The 18,927-nt window shown below is 40.0% G+C and overlaps 1 protein-coding gene across 1 annotated transcript; it reads left to right on the forward strand.

Moving 5' to 3' along the window:
- Positions 1 to 915: 915 nt before the first annotated feature.
- Positions 916 to 18,922, forward strand: fyna (FYN proto-oncogene, Src family tyrosine kinase a). Its single transcript, XM_075447624.1, has 12 exons — positions 916 to 1,069; positions 8,023 to 8,286; positions 10,224 to 10,320; positions 11,668 to 11,766; positions 11,971 to 12,074; positions 12,351 to 12,500; positions 12,610 to 12,774; positions 14,282 to 14,461; positions 14,790 to 14,866; positions 15,558 to 15,711; positions 16,870 to 17,001; positions 17,408 to 18,922. Exons 2-12 carry the CDS (start codon positions 8,040 to 8,042, stop codon positions 17,614 to 17,616), a joined length of 1,614 nt encoding a protein of 537 aa, XP_075303739.1. The 5' UTR covers positions 916 to 1,069; positions 8,023 to 8,039; the 3' UTR covers positions 17,617 to 18,922.
- Positions 18,923 to 18,927: the final 5 nt, after the last annotated feature.

Consider the following 18,927-nt stretch of genomic DNA (forward strand, 5'->3'; position numbering starts at 1 on the left):
AATAGGCCCACATTTAATGTGTTCTGATTCGGGAAGAAGAGAAGCGTTCGTCCTTCAACGTTGCGATTTATGTTTCATGTTGCACCCAGGATGTTGTCAGTGTCTGAATTTTTCTCTTTCACTACCACTGAAGGACAAACGCGGCTTTGCAATCTAATTTTCTCCACTGGGCTGTTTTTAATCATGCATCGTTGTTTTTAATCATAGTAAAAAAAAAATAATAATTAAAAAAGGCAGCGGCTGATTTCCCTCCTTACTAACCCTCCGAGTTAAGAGGAAAACTCCTGTCCAGAGTAATTGTTGAATATGCCTGACAAATAGGAACAACGCGCACATAAGAAAAAGTCCTGCGCACATTGGACGTGTTTTCTTTTGAGTCTGCGCGGAAAATGTATTTCATACATCAAAAATATACAGCGTTGGACTGTACCGAGAGCTCCCAATGACTTGGACAAGAGCAAACTGTCAGCGTTGCCCTGTTTCGCAGCTCTCAAAGAAAGGAGAGGTGCGCCGTTATCCATTGTAATCTCTCATTGGAGGAAAGAGGTGTCAATCAAAGCGATTGGTCGGTGTGGATCCGCATCAGCTGTACGCAATAACAGCTGCGTCAAAACAAGTCGAAGACGAACCGGATTTTCACGCAGCCTTTTCTAGTCAAAATAAAACCACAGAAGGGCTTCGTTTTCCTATGTTTATCAGCGGTGCTCATTTGTGTCATTGTGAAAGCTGAGGATGGATTTTTTTTTTTTAAATGTACATTTGTCGTGAAATACAATGAAATAGTAGTTATATTCGTGGCGGTTGTGGTAATAGTAGGCTAGTTTTATCTTGAAATCTATCACAGGAAGTGTTTATTTTTTGCTACTGCAGTAACTTGACGGTGTTCACCATCGTCATCATCTGTACACACGGCGGCGACAGCTTCTCCGGAATCGGCAGGGTCGGGTCTCCCACCGCTATTCTCCCTCTGTGCGAGGAAAAGACACAATTAGAGAGGAGGAAAAACATCAGCGAATTCCTCCGCATACGTCCCCCGGGAAACTCCGATGGATTAGTCTGATTTCCTGCGGTAAGCGTGTTTTTTTAGTTTTTTTTTTTTCTAGCGTTGAATTCCAATCGGTGCACCCGCCTTGGCCCCTATTTTTGCGCTGTGGGTTGAATCCATCCCGGGAGAGAGCAGAGGAGATAAATAACACATTTGGAGCCGCCGTAATCAAGTCATTTGCTCCTGCAGGCTTTTTGCAGGTGCATATCTGTTTTTATTGAAAGATAACTTTGGCCCCGTGAATGGAAAATATATGTTTGGTTGGGGCTTTTTTGTTTTTTAAATTGTGGGTGATGTTTTGCCGTGCTGCGATTCTCGTGAGGGGGCTCTTGCGTTGCAGCAGCAGGGATGGATGCGTTGCAGAACAGAGCTGACCACTGAGGCCGTGCACACCACGGCCAGACCGACCCGCACGCAGCCTTCTATTGATTCACCTCCAAATTAATGATTGTATTCTTTCAGCTAATTGTATTGCCACGTTGTTAAAGACCCCGGTAAAGCTGCTTAAATCGGGTTATCTGTTCTGTCTGGAGGTACAGCCATCCATCTTGTAGGCAAACACGGGGGACGATGAGCCGTGTGGGAATGGCTGCGAGCCCAGTGTTACCCATGTGCGGTAAGTTAGGGAATAGTTAGTGCGTTGGCTGGAAAAGGTTCACTCGGTACCCTGAAGCTGTGAGTGTTCAGTCTGTCCACGAGTACGGTTGTTTCGCGTGATATGTCCCATTTGAATGAGAGTTGCGTAATACGGTTTATGCATCATGTCCTCTCTGTCCATTAACTTAAACCTACACACAAGCTGGTAGAACTACTACTAGTACTGCTGTTGTTGTCATTATTATTATTATTATTATTATTATTATTATTTTTATTATTTTCAAGTCTCAGCAGAGTAGGCCTTGTCACTTTAATAAATAAAAAAATCTATTGATTTACAATATGGTAGGTCAACAAATGTCAGTCATACAGTTGCCACTTGGGACTGTTTTTGTTTTGAGCTTTAATAATCATTTTGTCAGTCAACAGAACAGCCAGGAAACTTAAAAAAAATCCATCCTCTACAAGTGTTTTCTTAATCAGTTCAAGCATGAAACCATTTTTGAAGATGCTTGTGCTTCGAATGATCAAATGAATCTGGCAGTAGAGCAAGTTGGTCAATAATCTTAGAGATGGCAGTTTGGTTGGTGAATCCTTTTTTGAAATATTCATGTCTTCTTCTTTTTTATGCCAAACATATTTTACTTATAGTTTTATATCACTGAGTTGACAGCAAATCTCCACAGTCTCCAAAACCGTCAAAAAAATTTGCCATTTATCTTTTTTTTTTTTTCTGGATCAACTTCAGCACTTGTCCACTTCCTGGCTCATGCCTTGGTTTGCATTTTTACGTCGCCTCAAGTGTGATTCCGTTCAACTAAAACACTTGGAGCACAATACCATGTCATTATTTCCACTGGACTTTTTGCCCTGCACTTACACATGAAGAATGGAAGGAAACATTTAAACCTTAGTTCAAACTCTCGGGCAGAATCTGCTTTTGTTTCTGGAAAAAACGTTTGCTCTAACTAGCTCTTTTCTCCTATTTGCAAAGTGTTCATCTCCGTGCTACAAATCTCACTAACTGAATGAATATTTACAAGGGCCTGAGTGATTTAACACCATGACTCAACACACTCAACTGTGAACATTGTGACACTAAAACGCAATTGGGCTTAAACCCGCCTACTGTATGAAGCTCAGCTGTGGGTTTTATAACTGGCTCTGTTCATTCAGTGCATGAAGAATGCTTTGAAAGCTTTAACACTACATTTCATTGTGCTCATAATCTTGTAGCAAAGTGCAATGTGGCCATTGTCTTGTTGTTGGTATACTGAATGAACTTACTTGTCTGACACAAGCAAATGTTGTAACTATTCAGAGAATGGCAGCCATAAGGAGGAGACTGTCAGTTTTGTACCAAATCCAGTAAACAGAACAGTGTGCTTCACATGCATTGAAATGGCACGCAACTGAAAACGATACTCTTTTGCATCCTTCTTTGTTGGATGAACAAAAAGTCAAATTTCTGTCTGAGATAAGGTCAATGCAAGTGCGATGTCAGTGGGTGGGGTGTGGGACGTTCAACCATGACATGTGCCATGTCAGTGATCTGAGAGTAAAAGGCCCATACATCAAATTAAACAAGGCTGTCCTGTTTGAGAACTGTGTTGAATTGCAAAATGATCGTATTCTGGAGGGATTAGTAAATTATGTGTGGTTGAATATTGAAGCCATTCCAGATGTAATAACTATTTGAGCATGGCCTTTCTTATCAGCCAAATTCCAAAGGCTAAGAGACTGTTTTATCTTTTTAATTCTTAAATTTAACCCTAATTTCGCATCACTAGAATAGGTTAAGCTTGTTACTAAGTGGGTATTCTGCTCCCATTTTACCAAAAACATCAAGTATGGGAAGTGATCAGATGACCAACTGAAAGTAAGAAACAGCAACTACAGATAGCTACTCACTTCAGACATTTCAGTGTGTTAGATAAACTCATTGTAAGTTTAAGATTGTTTGGCGGATGTTTTCTAGTTTTGAATTGGAATTTGAGAGAAAGGATTTTGGTTATGTACAAAGTTTTAATCCTAGTCTTTTGGAAAATGCATCAAGCTGCGGATTAATGGATAACGAGAGAAGCAGTTGGTCACCGCTGTTGTTTCAATTGAAGTGTGACGAGACGAGATTTTGTTCGTCCTCAATGAAAAAAATGTTTTTCAGCATTTTGAAAATCCTAGTCTTTTGATGTGAAAATAGCATACAGTACATTCTGATGAAATAAATTCCGTTCTTCAAAATCTAAGCAACACTGATTTATGTTAAATGCATTTTATGAACTGATAGATGTTATCAGTATAGCTGTTGATTTTTTTCCCATCCATTTATTGATTAGTAATTAAACAGTTTAAGAACTTATGGACAATTAAAAGCAGTGCCGCTGATTGTTTCAACCTCAAACACCTTTTTTTTCTCTTCCATAAGACTGCACGTATGTCCGTTTCTCAGGCCTCTCGGACCATCTCCTGTTTAATCAATCAGCCACACTGAATGACCCTGACATTCACGTCCTTTCAATTTACTTTATTGATTGTAGCTTTTCTATAAATGACCCATTCTCTCATTACGGCTCCCAGCACTGTGAGTGTTATTATAGATGATTAACGTTCGTGCCTGCATGGCATCAAAATGCAGTCATTGTGGTAAATTAATTTCCAGTCTAGCCCAGTGGTTGAGATTGTCGCACCAAGTCTATTCCTGCCACGTTAGCTAAGAGTATTCAACAGATCGAAAAGAGGAGATTTGATTTTTATAGCCCTGACGACTCTATGTTTTTGTCTTAAAGTCAAGTCCTCCCACTCTTTCATCGTCTCTGCCATTTGCTGATAACTCTTTTGCAGCAACTACCCTGTCCCCACAGGACCTTCCTTCGTATCACGCCGTTGTGGCCCTCTTTGAGGCAAGCTGTTCATTTGGGGATGAAAATAGCACAATGATTGTTCCTGCTGAGGCTGAGGTGGTCATGCGATACCCAAGGAAAGGAACAAGTCCCGAGGCTGCGATACCATCATCTTTCTTTGGGGGTAACGTGCCGCAGGTCAGGCACTGAGCTGCGCATGCTACCATGTGTCTGTTTGCGTCTCCGTCATGCCGAGAGAACTCTGACCTAAAATCTCATTGTTTCATGGGTTCACCATGGCATTTTAAAATGACACATGGTGTTTTGTCACGCATAATTTTGTAATTTTGTTACTGTGAAAATGTGATAACTCTGCCTGTTACTGTTGAATCCTCTTGATAAATCTGAGTTATCGTTTCTGTGGTGAAACTTCTCCTTGTCCAAAGATGGCTAACTCCAGCCTCAAATCACAGTGCGCACTCACATGATTCATGTACTTAGAATGCGTATTTACAAAGGGCCGAGATTCTGTATACCAGAATGATTTTGTATATGTCAAAGCTACAGAAGTCCCTGGCCTTTCTACCTGAAGAGCCAGAAGATTTTCATAATCCCCACAGGCAGCACGAAGACATGAGATCTCCACACATTCACTCTGCTCCCTCCAGGAGTGAGGCAGTGCTATTTCAATCACTGCAGATACACCAGAAAAAAGACCGTATCCACTGTATCCCAGTCAGCTCAGAAGATATATTAATGCCTTATTCATTCTTCAACAAAGCAGTAATGTTACAAACTCTGTATTCACTAATGGAAAGACTCGACTGTTTCACTTCATTCTTCTACTGTATTCTGCTGAGTGTTGTAAGGCTCATGATTAAAAATGATTATTTTGTCCATTGATTCACAGAGTCAGTCGTCAAAAATTGCCTATAAGAGGTCAGAAACACAGTAAATACCTTTTAGATGCCCTTATCCTCAAATAACTTGTGAATGACAGTCAATCAAACAATCGTGTTTTATAAGCTGGAAACAGTTTGCAGATATGGGCTCTGTAAACACCAGCAGATTGGAGATGTAAATATTAATGTCAAAGAAGATTATTTGATATCTTTAGGATTACTGGAGAAGCTGGAGTTATCCTTCTTCTCTTTCTTTATGCAGTCTCAGCTTTGGTCAGGGATCATACTGTAATGCTGCTGCTATAGCTTTGTTTCTTCTTCTGGGTATTTTATGGCTGTTTTATTGGCAGTCATGAATCACAATGATCTCTTTCTCTCTGCAGTGGCTCCCTTCTTGTTAGTTAAGCAGAGCAGAGCAAATATTGTCCTGCCTGGAGGAAAAGAAATCCTGCACAGGGGGTGATTTTGAAGTTGGTAGGCATGTGTTTTCTGTTTCAGAGTCCCTCGAGGTACAGTGGTGGTAGTGGGCTGCAGATAACGCAGCAGTGATTTGTAGCTGTCATTCGATTTGCCAAAGCTATCATTTTCTGTTATTGCAGCATGTTGACAGAGAACAGCCACATTAAAAGACAACAGCAGTGTTGATAAGCAGAATTTACTCAGCAGTTTTGAAGCAATCATTCTTGACTTGAATGAATCCGTTTGGATAAGATGACAAGACTCAAAACATTTTAAAAAACAGTCACAACAATCATGTTCCTCAATGTGATCCTTAAGAGGAGATCTGGCCTTCAGCTAAACAACCCCTGGATTAAACATCTATAAAAAAAAACATAAACTAGCTCCCCTTGACCAGCCACAATAATAAAATGCTACTTATTTTTGTATTTTGTATTAACAATCTAATAGTATCGGCTCATAACAGTTGTAAAAGCAAATAAAAAAAATTGTATTGTTATAAATACTCAAATCTTTAAAACTGAGTTTGCTTTCACAATGCTCTCACCTAAGAAAATGACTTCTTCCACCAATTCACTTAGCCTTTATCAAGATGAGATAAAGGCTTTGAACTGAAAAGCTAATGTGTAGTGTTTAAAGGAGGGCAGCTTAGACAGGATACTCTTCTTTTTTCCATCTAACATTGCTTGCTTTGCCTACAAGGGCTATTCTCTACTCCAACAAAATGTGAGCAGTAATGATACCAAATGGAAACCTTTTCATTTTCCATTTGCCTTTAACATAAAAGGCTTTCAAATGAGTCCACATGCTTAAATTTCATCCTCAGCTACATGTAGTGCCTCACTTTACTGGAACCCTGTTGCTCACAGTAAACAGCGATCGACACATCTGTTCGTACTTTTTTCCTTTGTAGGCATTTAGTAGTAAATGTAAAACAGGCCTGAAGGACTTCAGTCACAGTCTGTGGAGCTTTGCTTGTGACCATTAAACTCTAGTGCTTCAAAACACGGCTCTGATTCCAGCTCATTTTGGGGACCCAGAAGGAGTTCCTCTTTCCAAAAAAACATCTTTTTCAGAAATTTCCCTGGTTTGCTGTGTTGTCAGTGAAAGTAAAAGGTTCTATCTAAACAAAAAAAACTTTTTTTGTATAAAGGATTATTTTCATTTTAATCTCTGTTCATGTCATTGGCAAAAACTTTTTTGTGTGTGTGTGTGTGTGTGTGTGTGTGTGTGTATGTTATCCCTGACAGACACTAGACATGCCCTTTGAGTTCACCAACCATGTTTTATTTTGGAAAGCCACGATTAGAAGAGATGTTTCCCTTATCCTAGCTGCAGGGCCACCAGCACCACCTCTCTCCACCCATAGACACTGTAAACAAGTATGTTTCCAATTAGCTGTGTCTGAAGTCGGCTGGCTGCTAAAGTTGATGAAAGACGACGCTGCTGTCAATGTTCTTTTCCCAGCCATGTTTTTCCGGCTTTCAGAGCATAAAAGGGGTGCACCTTGAGTCTAGATGTTCATTAGTTTAACTGGGTCTATAAAGATGGTAAGGCTCTTTTTAATTGACATTGCAGATTGCCTTACTCGTTACAGAAACTGGTTTAGCTTTGCTTTAGTGAGGTCAAATCCTCCATCGGCTCCCCCTCATGAGACCCAGAGTAGTTCTAGGGAGCAGTTTGCTGTTGTAGGGGCATTTAGTTTCAACTCACTGCTCAGAATCCATAGATGTGTGTGTGTGTGTGTGTGTGGCTCCTTATAAAGTAAACTAAAATAAAGTGCATGCCACCTTGTAAATGCAGCGGATGGGTTTAAATTCCTTTCGAATGTGGTCATGCAAGCACACCATAATAAGTAGCGCTGTTAAATTCTTTTACGGCAATTTAAACTTTAAACTATTCTCAGCCTAAAGTATTTTACTTCCTTAGTAAAGTGTACAATGGTTATATTAGCTTAGCACATACAGCTCTGTCACATTATGTTCCTCTGTTTAATTAGTAATGTGTAAAGTATCATTTTTAATTTTAGCCTAATTGAAAGATTTTTCAGATGGCTCTTTAACTCTCAGAGGAAACTCTGAAATAATGGCACATTGAATGATGATTTCCCCAGCGGAGACCGCCTTTGAGCTATTATTGCACCTACGTTCATCCCGTCTCTGTGTCTTCCTCTCTCCAGCCCACAGACAGTAGAGAATGGGCTGTGTCCAATGTAAGGATAAAGAAGCAGCAAAACTCACTGATGACCGGGAGACCAGCCTTTCACACAACACGGGCTACCGTTATGGGTCCGACCCCACGCCACAGCACTACCCCAGCTTCGGGGTCACCACCATTCCCAACTACAACAACTTCCACGGCGCGGCTCCACAGGGAGTGACCGTGTTCGGAGGGGTCCACACGTCCTCACAGTCTGGGACGCTTCGGTCTCGGGGAGGGACAGGTGAGCTGGAAACAGTTTGTCCAGGATGTCAGCTGTCTGAGAGTCCATGTGCGATCTTTAAAATGACACGGCAGGGTTTGGCTAAGCCGGGGTTCTGTAGGCTGTTGTTACTCTGTGGGGGGAAAAAAAATTGTGCATCTTAGAAGACACTTCTTTTCAGTGTTAACACTTGCAACACTTGGACAGATAGTATATTGTTCATGAAGTTAAATTATTGTTTTAGCCGTATAGCCACAGTTTTTTTGTGTCTGTTCTGTCAGTCTTGTATCTATACAGTAAATAATAAAGATATGGATAACAGGCACTTTGCTAAGAGCAAGGTAGTTTTAGAAGGTTAGTGCTACCACTGAAGGAACACCTGGAAAAGGCGAGGATAGGAAAGTTTTCAGTGGTGCCAGCTAAGTGGATTTGTTGCTAGATTTAACTAAGACAAACCTTAGATATTTGATAGAGAAGAGAGTTCAATGTAGCCCTATGAGGGCATGATCTCACAGCTGACAAGTAGACATTTACATGTCCATTTACCGTACAAACATAACAAAGGTCAAAGGCAAGAAATCAAAGAACTGTATTGTTTATTTGCTTTCTTACCAAACAATTCTGAAATGTATTGCTGTCATTAAACTAATCAAATTACAAACTGTTCGATAAAGATGAAAATATCTGCTCACTTTTGGTTTTTAATATCCGGTTTTCATTAAATATAACAACGGCTATATATTTTTTTATGCTTCTTTTTACAAAATAAACACAAGATCTTTAGCTTTTGTATGTGTATATATATATATATATATATATGTTGTCTTGCTTTGATAAATGTATCTTTCTGTAGAAGATATTCTTTCACAGTCTGCAAGTCAATGGAAAACATGGTGACCTAAATTATTGCCAGAGCTTACATCTGACAAGCAGAAAGACCAGACACTGAGCTGAAGAGTTCAAAACTGCCTCCACTGTAGAGGAACTGACTTTACAGGCTGCCACTTAAGATTTTAAAGATACATAGGATATGTAAGGAATATACGAACAGCCTTTTTTTGCTTTGATGTAATTTATTTTGGGTCTTTAGTCTCACAGTACTTCCAAGCTAGTCTGTATCAGCAAGGTCGCGCTATCAACTTGTATGAATAAGAAATTACTCCCGGAGGGCAGCTTGAAGAAAAATTTTGTTTAAGATTGTTAAGTGAGGACTTGTGTCTTAGAAAATTCAACCAAGATAGAAGTTGAGCTTGGATGGAGGGCATGTTTGGCTGACACAAAAGTCGGGCCCTGTTGGAGCATTGTAACTCTCGTTGAAGGATTTAGATCAAACAAAAACATTTAACAGTTTCAAGCTTATGAAATAAAACATGCAGGAACTGGAGACATCTGAATCAATTAAAAAAAACTGTTGATTTTCTTCTTTCATTTACATGTTTTAAAGAAATACAAAATAAACCACTTAAATAATCCATAAAAACTTTTTATATTCATTTCAAATTAGGAAATGTCGTGACTTTTTTGCCAATCATAAACGGTGGCTAAGGTCTTTTAAGTCTCTGAAGAATGTGGCCTGTTTTTTAAAATCTTAAAAAGGAAGTTTCTGTGGTTTCTACTCTGAAGACCTCCTACATTTCCTCAGCAGTTCGGTCTGCTAGCAAGATGTTTGGACAGCTAAAGGCCTGGCATTTTCTGGGTGGTAAATCTGTGACCGTTTTAAAATAAGACACAGAGTTGTGTGGAATATTTCTCTTTAAAAAAATGCATTCTAAACAGTAAAATAAATAAGCAAAATGGCAGTAGCTCTTTGTGCAGTTACATGAGAGGCAGCTTTAAGGGTTGGACAGATGAGCAAACCCAGCAGAAAAAGCACAATGAAAAAACAGCATAGATTTAATCTGTTTCATTCTCTCTACTAACTCCACCCACCACATGTAATGTTTTGTATTCTTCTCCAGGGGTGACTCTGTTCGTGGCTCTTTATGACTATGAAGCCAGGACCGAGGATGACCTCAGCTTCAGGAAGGGGGAGAGGTTCCAGATCCTCAACAGCACGTAAGTGTGAAACAATCTACATGACAGCATTAAGAGGGTGGTGGTCGTGTTTCCCTCCCCTGCTTTTCGTCTGTCATCAACGCCTGATAGTTGCATTTGGGAGGAAATGTTGCCACACAGGCGCAGATAGAGGAGCAATAAATGTGTTAAAACTTTGTCTGGCATATGGCAGATTCAGTCTTTTCCGAAGGTGCTTCTTGTAAGTATTTAATTTTGAAAGGGCAGTTTGCAGTGCAGTTTTCTTTTACTTTATTACTTTCCTCTCTTTAGCTATGCTTACTCTACCTTTAACACAGGCCTTGGGTTGCACTTGCCTTTTAGATATGAATGAGCCATCCTTTGCCCCCCTTTAAAAAAGAAAAAAATCCCTCCATGTCTGGTGTCACCCTGTATCTTGTGAGTCTGGCCAAGCACAATTAGGGACACCCTTTGGCTGGCTGCTTTGCAGCATCTGAACCATCAAAGTAGAGTGTTACATTACTCAGACAAAGATTTAAATACATGAATTTTTTTTTATTCAGAAATCACGATAGGCTGTCTTTACATGCACTGAAATCCTCCTTGAACTATTCAATTAAAATGAAATGTGCATTTTCACTTTCTCTGTAAGTAACAGTACACTACAATTAATATGTTGCTGTGTGTATAAACACTTTAGAAACATGAAAACAGAGCTCAGTGTAGGTGTTGTGTTACCCATGGCAACGGCAGAGTGACATTTTAGGAGGAAATGCTCTGCCAAATACTGTTTCCTTGTCAAAATGGGCAATCCTCTTGAATAAAACTGAACAGAAAATTTGAATTAAACTAGTTATCGCTGCTACGCCTAACGAGAACCACACCTGACCCTTAGCTCATGACACAAAAGGGAGGAACTGCAGTATACATATTTTCATTCAGGAGGAAAAATATATGAAATGTATATGAAATGTACTATATGAACACAGTATCTGGTGTTACTACAAATGTACACAGATTGCACTGCTTCTCTGTCTCTGTGGATGTTTTGGATTGAAGTAAACTCTTCTCTCAGTACACTGAGTGACACACATGATGTCCCCAGTCTAATTGCAGTGCCAGATGGTTAATTCCCAAAGTGATCTATAAATTAGGAAAACTAGGTTTTAGAATTTGACTTTCCATTTTTTAATCTACTGGGGCTTCAAATAACTGCTAGAAAACAGCTGCTTCGAATGTTGTTAACACAGGTGCCCTCTTCTCATCACCCTGTAAATCTGTGTATCCACTAAAATGCAATTGTTTTTTTTTTCTATTATGAGCAAATTTCAATCCATCTCTCTGTTCCAACATGCATCTTCTGCCCACCCTTTGGCGCCCTCCTTTCAGCGAGGGAGATTGGTGGGAGGCTCGTTCCCTTACTACAGGTGGAACTGGATACATTCCCAGCAATTACGTAGCTCCTGTGGACTCAATCCAAGCTGAGGAGTGAGTGAAACTTCTTCATTTGAACATGGGGCCACATACACGGCCGCATCCTAGGAAGTACAGTGGCATAATCAACAAAAAGCTTATGATACATATTTAGGAACTCATCTCACTGCCTTTTGTTTGGTCCAACATACTGACACAGCCACTACAAACAGAATATTTGAAAAACATCCAAAACAAAGTCTTTTTTTTCCTCTGCAGTTGGTACTTTGGTAAATTGGGTCGAAAGGACGCAGAGAGGCAGCTGCTTTCAAACAGCAATGCCAGAGGCACTTTCCTCATCCGTGAGAGTGAAACAACCAAAGGTACTCAGACCGAGCAACGCTGACATGTTGAATGCTTTTAAACTTCGGGGAAGCAGACAGATGTATTTGTGAATAAATAAAACTTATGCATGCATGCATGTGGCAGAAAATTACTTGTCAAAAAACCTGCAATAGTCATCAGACCAATGTCAGTAATTTTGCTCCTTATCCATTGCGTTAGGTCTTGTTCACAAAGCAAGTAATATTTCTCACTCCTGCATTGTAAAGCACCTTTTTAAAAAGCAACTTGGTTACTCTATGTGTTGTCTCTTGCAGGGGCCTACTCACTCTCCATCCAGGACTGGGATGACGTCAAGGGAGACCATGTCAAACACTACAAGATTCGCAAACTGGACAGTGGGGGCTATTACATCACCACCAGGGCCCAGTTTGAGACACTCCAACAGCTTGTTCAGCACTACTCTGGTGAGACTAACACTAATTATTAGTGCAAAAACATCCTGACATGACAATTCTAGGTCTTCTATCTTTCTTAGTTGTACTCACAAATGTTGTTTCTATACATTTTTTCCAGCAAGGGCCGCAGGGTTGTGCTGCCGACTGGTCGTGCCGTGCCACAAAGGCATGCCTCGTCTGACCGACCTGTCGGTTAAAACCAAAGACGTGTGGGAGATCCCGAGGGAGTCGCTGCAGCTCATTAAACGCCTCGGCAACGGCCAGTTTGGAGAAGTCTGGATGGGTGTGTATCTTTTGGAATGAGAGAAGATTTGGACAGCTGTGGGAAATGTTGCACAACAGCTGGATGTGACAGACATCAGTTAGAGGAGTTAAAGGAGAAGTGCGTTTTTATTAAACCTGCACCTTATTTCTGGCCTAAAATACGTTCATCTACTCGCCGATAACAGTTTGGTGAAAGTCGGTGTCCTTCGGAAGATATTTAGATTACTCGAGATCCGCGTATATCCATATAACGAGCAAGACATAGACAATACAGCCTCTAAATAAGGCATTGTCTGTCTTTATTTCACCAATACTTTAAGCCGGCACTGTTAGCTCATAGCTGCCATGTTGTTGTTATCCAGGGCTATCATGGGGCTTATAGGGGGCCTTCTACACACGCGTCTAGTGGGATGACGTCATCAATGTGCCGCTGCAGCACAGCTTACTTACTCCGTGCTCTGTGACAGTCGGCTAACTTCTCACGGAGTTTGCTACTACTAGTTTGTGCAACATGGAAGGATATTTATCAGATTTTGACGACGTGGATGACGACTTTGAGTATGATGGACGTCCTTACCAGAGTGAATGAGCTGTGCTGCAGCGGCGCGGCAATGAAGTCATCCCACTAGACGCGTGTGTAGAAAGCCCCCCGATAGCCCCGGATACCAACAACACGGCAGCTATGAGCTAACAGTGTAATAGTAGGCGTTCATTCATTCATGCGTCTTAAAGTATTGGTGAAATAAAGACAGATAATGCCTTCTTTAGAGGCTGTTTTGTGTACGCCCTGTTCACTCCCGTTATATGGATATATGCAAATATCGAGTGATCTAAATATCTTCCAATGGACGCTGACTTTCACCAAACTGTTATCGGTGAGTAGAGGAACGTATTTTATGCCAGAAATAAGGTCCAGGTTTAAAAAACCGAACTTCCCCTTTAATGGTTTAACTGTATTAAGCGGTATCCATTTGGACTGAGGCAAGATCTTTGAGCAGAATGTAGTATTTCAAGAGGCCTTTAGACTAACTTGCAGTATAAAGTTTTTTGTGATCTAACCTTGGTTTAGACACATGCTGTTTTAGTTTTAATTCAATATAACTAATTTTATGGAAAGGGTGTGTATCAACTTGATTTGCAGAGTATGAATTTGTCCAAATATTGGTTAAGCCAAATCCTAGCCTGAAGTCTTTATTATAACATTTTTAACCTTAAACATTTTAGTCATGCTTAAAGCCAAAAATAAGTCAATAAATATTTCTAGCATTGGTATTCTAGCAGTGAGATGTCAGTGTATTTCTCTTCTTTAAAGTAACAATGACCATATGAATGTACTGGCAACTGATTTATTTATTTTTTTTGGTAGATTTCAATCACAAATTGAACATTACTTTCATGTACAGTAATGTCATTCCATCTATCTTGTTCGGTTTTGTTATTATATTGTTCAAAAGATTAACAACCTACCGTAGAAATAAGATCCTGATCCAAAACAAACCTGCAACATCAATTGTTCCTTTTGTCAGGCACTTGGAATGGCACCACCAAGGTGGCGGTGAAGACGCTGAAGCCCGGGACCATGTCCCCTGAATCCTTTTTAGAAGAGGCTCAAATCATGAAGAAGCTCCGGCACGATAAGCTGGTGCAGCTCTACGCCGTGGTGTCTGAAGAACCCATCTACATCGTCACAGAGTACATGTGCAAAGGTGGGGTCTGTTAATATTAAATGCATGAATTCTTGTTCACATCTACACAAGTTTTATATGATTTATGGGTCAGACACTATGCTGATTGTTGCAAAAAGTCTGTTGTTTTGATCCAGTGAGGGTCGCAGAGGAGTAATTTGTCATAAGCAAAACAATAACAAAACCATGGTGATAAATTATACTTATCACTGTGATTCAAGTAAAATGCGATGCAGAAATTGACACAACACCAGCTAAAATGTGATCTGAGAGTTTTAAAGATGATAGATCTTTAAAAATTTGATCTAAATGTTTCAACATTTAAAAACTTTTTCTTTTTTTCTTACAGGAAGTTTGCTTGATTTCCTCAAAGATGGAGAGGGGCGAGGCCTCAAACTGCCGAATCTAGTGGACATGGCAGCTCAGGTGCACTAATATTCACAGCATCTTTGTTCCACTGGTGAATTCATTTACCAACCCCACCTGTCTCCCGTTTGTTTGATTAGTTTTTTTCTTCAACAGCCATTTTCCATACGTCTATCATCCATAGTTTGTGATTTAGCCTCCCTGTTGGAATATTTTGACGAGTTGACAATGAGGTGTTGTAGCTTATGTCTCATTCTGTAACTTTGATTCATATCTTTCTGTGAGTTGACCGCTAGTCATCACTGGAGTTTATCTTGCAAATATGGAAATCTGTTTTTTTATTTAATAGGTATAGACTAAGCAGGGTTAGTGTTAAGTTCCCTTGTGTTGCCAAATTAGCCCATTGAAGCACCTCTGAGGGTGTATTGGGGTTTATGGGATCAGTGCTTATAGGTCCTGAGGGGATAGGCCAACATAGGTTTGGTAGCTGAGTCAACACTTAGGGTGTCTGTCATGTTGAATGCAGCAATGGCCAGAGGGGTTGTAAATGTCAAAGTAACATCCACAGGAATGCCACAGCCCAAGCCCTAGCACAACAATTTCTCTGCCTTCACATGTTAGTGGCTTTAATCTTGTGGTTCACTGATGTGCCTCTCAATTGTTGTCATGTGTAAGACTACATAGAAATCTAATGACCTTGAAACTGTTCAGACATATGATGTATAATGAAAGAAATAACCCGATTTCTCAGGTGGCAGCAGGAATGGCGTATATTGAGAGAATGAACTACATCCACAGAGACCTGCGTTCTGCCAACATCCTAGTAGGAGAAGGCCTCGTGTGCAAGATTGCTGACTTTGGTTTGGCCAGGCTCATTGAGGACAATGAATACACAGCAAGACAAGGTAAACCTGCTGCACTGGGTTGCACAAGCTTTTCATACAAGTTGTTAATTGCCAGTTTAGAAAGAAATGTTTTTGTCATATGAAAGAATAAGTAAATGTTTAAGAAATATTTGTACTTTGGACCAACTACATGTCAATGTACAGGATGAATTTGATATCAATATCATTTCTACAATATATGTCTGCGTACTTATTATTATGTTGTGATCCTTCTCAAAGCAATCGTATCTGAACATCATTATATTATTATAGGAAGGACATTTTTTTCAAGTCTGCTTTGAAATGATTGAAAATAACTCCAACTTGCAGCTACACTGCAACCACGAGCTGGTAACATCTCACCAGTTTGCCTAATGTCAAGAAATACAAAGTTTGTGGTTACCCCTATAATCGGGGCCAGTTTGTTGACCCTATTGTGTAAGGTTCATCTGTTGCTGTGTTTGGATGCTCACAGGTATTATTTGTCTGAGGTTACATAAAATACTTTTTTTTTTTTTTCTAAAGATGTCGTAAGTATGTCAACTTTTGATATGGGTACACATCTGTTACTTTACTTTAATGTTTCCGTCATATTCTCTAAGTCTCCTCAAACCACAACATCCTCTGAAAATCTTGCCGTCAGAGGAAAAAGTTGGTGGGTTGGCAGATCGAGGACCTTAAAATGAGCACTATTTTGTTTTAATGAAACCAGTGTTTCATGGTGCAGGATTCCAGACAGATAGGTGCTGGTAAAAACACCTTTCTGAAATGGAAATCAATCTGTCAATGCGATTGTTTTCTTGATGGAAGAGGAATAGGCGATCAAACTCTGGTTGACATTTAAGGATTGTTCTGTCATGAACTACACTTGGAGGACTTCCAGACTCTATTTGTCACAGCTGACGCATTCATTCACTCATTTGGTTCCAATTTAAATGTTTACTTGCTTAACCTGGGCCAAATGTAAAGTGAGACGAGGATAGATAATGGAATTGTTCAGTTATTTCTCTAGTGGGATGCTTTGATGTCTGCACTAATGAAACCACAGATGAAGGAAAAATATCCGTGCAGTGACAGCTGACCTACTTACTGAGTATTTCTGCAGGAACTGCAACAGGATAACAACAAATATGTTGCAGCAGTTTGAGAATTAAATGTCACCCATCTGGTTGGTTTCAGGCGCAAAGTTTCCCATAAAGTGGACTGCTCCTGAGGCTGCACTCTACGGGAAATTCACCATCAAGTCAGACGTGTGGTCATTTGGCATCCTGCTGACAGAGCTGGTAACTAAGGGCCGAGTGCCCTATCCAGGTGAGATTGTTGGGCTTTATGGGTTATGTAATCACTTGAAAGTGCCAGTTGATTGCTTGTGTTTGATTAATGTTGCCTGTGGAAGTGTTTGTCTGATGAGAAAGTAGGCTCAGTCTGCCAAGAAAAAAGGGGGAAAAAAGCACCATGTAGCATAATGTGCATTACTGATCGGTGCATTTAGCAGAGAATTGTTCCCAATGGTTGAATTGAATCTTATAATAACAAGAAAATATTCCCTGTTGATTGATAACCTTTAAAGAGAAAAACAAGAAAAAAAAGTCATGGTGACAGAAATATTGTGTGAGCACATAAACACTCTTCTGTGCAGTTGGCAGCTACAAACGAGGTCAGTTCGAATGAGGCAGGAATGTGAATTATTTATTTATTTATTTTCTCATTTCCCAAGGCATGAACAACCGCGAAGTGCTGGAGCAGGTGGAGCGAGGCTACCGGATGCCGTGCCCACAGGACTGCCCCACATCCCTGCATGAGCTGATGGTGCAGTGCTGGAAGAAGGACCCAGAGGAGAGGCCAACATTTGAGTACCTGCAAGCCTTTTTGGAGGACTACTTCACTGCCACTGAGCCTCAGTATCAGCCAGGGGATAATCTCTGAGCGCCGTACCTCTCATCTCATGTAATTTCACTGGCTTTCCACCAGAGGGAGCCAGACAACATTTCTTTCTCATAATAGAAAAGCTCATCGATTGACTTCTTAACTTCCAAACCTCAAACAAACATGTACGTCAAACGGACAGCAACGAAACGACGATCAAATCACAGGATTTAGGGGTGGTTGGGGGGGGGGGGCCGCAGGTCAACAAATGACTGCCGTGGATGAACGACATGAATTGTGTTGTGCAATTTGTATGTAATGTAAATATAAATTGCTTGTTTACTTATCTTTTTTTGTTGGTTTAGTTTGTTTAACTTCATATTACTTTTGATAATTTGGGAACATGTGGACTTTTCTTTTTCTTTTTTAATCAAAGGCTAAAGATGTTTCAGATTTGCGGCTCATAAAGAAAAGTGTGATGCTCACAGTTGGTGACAAACCTTCACAAGATAGTTACCGTTGGTAATGGTAATAGTTCGACAGCATGGACAGAATTTTTCTGGGAGTTCACTGACCTTTTTTATGAGGTTAATATACCAATGCTTCTCTCCTCTTCTCAAGGAACTTAGCTGTACTATAACACCTGTTTTTGCCTTTTCATGTTTAGTAATATTCTTATTATACAAGAGAATGCCTTCATGCTTTATACACACTAACTTAGCGCATCATGGGCTCGTCTCCCCAAACCGAACTGTATGGTATCTGCACTGATATTATGTGCATTCATTGCATTTCGGCTTTCATATTTTTAGATCGGCTTAAAATAACTTTTAGTTCAGCTTTATGTAGTTGAACAGGGGGTACACCCACCCCCCCATCTTCAACCGTTCTTTAACTGACTGCTTGGTATAATGATGATAATTTAAAGTGTATGTTGCATTAATGTATGGCAGCAGGCTGTGTCAGAATTTGTCCTTTTGCTTCAGCGGCCAAACAAACTGCCATTGACATGATGGGAATGAAGGATGTGTACTTGTATTTGTCTCTCCATTATGTGTATTTTTGAATAACATGTCGTTTACAAGACCATTTCTTAAAAATATATATATTCTCCCAGTGTTATATGTTAATGTTTTGGTTGTTTTTTTCTCTTTTTTTTATGTCAAGGGAAGTCTACTGCTTTGAAAACATTTTGCCATCCTAAAGCATTTCTGTGCACACTTGCGTTACTTTCCAAAATCCTTGTTTTTGTATAATTTCTTTTACCCTAATTTATTTGGCATTAGAAAAGTTTTTTTTTCCATTATTTATTGTCTGTCTGTTACTTGTACATAGCTGGTTTTGAAATAAACAGTCTTAAAATATTTTCTT

The sequence above is a fragment of the Odontesthes bonariensis genome, chromosome 17 (assembly GCF_027942865.1).
Source record: "Odontesthes bonariensis isolate fOdoBon6 chromosome 17, fOdoBon6.hap1, whole genome shotgun sequence".
Classification (NCBI taxonomy): Eukaryota; Metazoa; Chordata; class Actinopteri; order Atheriniformes; family Atherinopsidae; genus Odontesthes; species Odontesthes bonariensis.

Coding starts and splice junctions, on each gene's coding strand:
- fyna (XM_075447624.1), top strand. CDS start 8,040: ATGGGCTGTGTCCAATGTAAGGATAAAGAAGCAGCAAAACTCACTGAT. Junction 10,321..11,667: donor TTCCAGATCCTCAACAGCAC/GTAAGTGTGAAA, acceptor CCCTCCTTTCAG/CGAGGGAGATTGGTGGGAGG. Junction 17,002..17,407: donor GGGCCGAGTGCCCTATCCAG/GTGAGATTGTTG, acceptor TCATTTCCCAAG/GCATGAACAACCGCGAAGTG.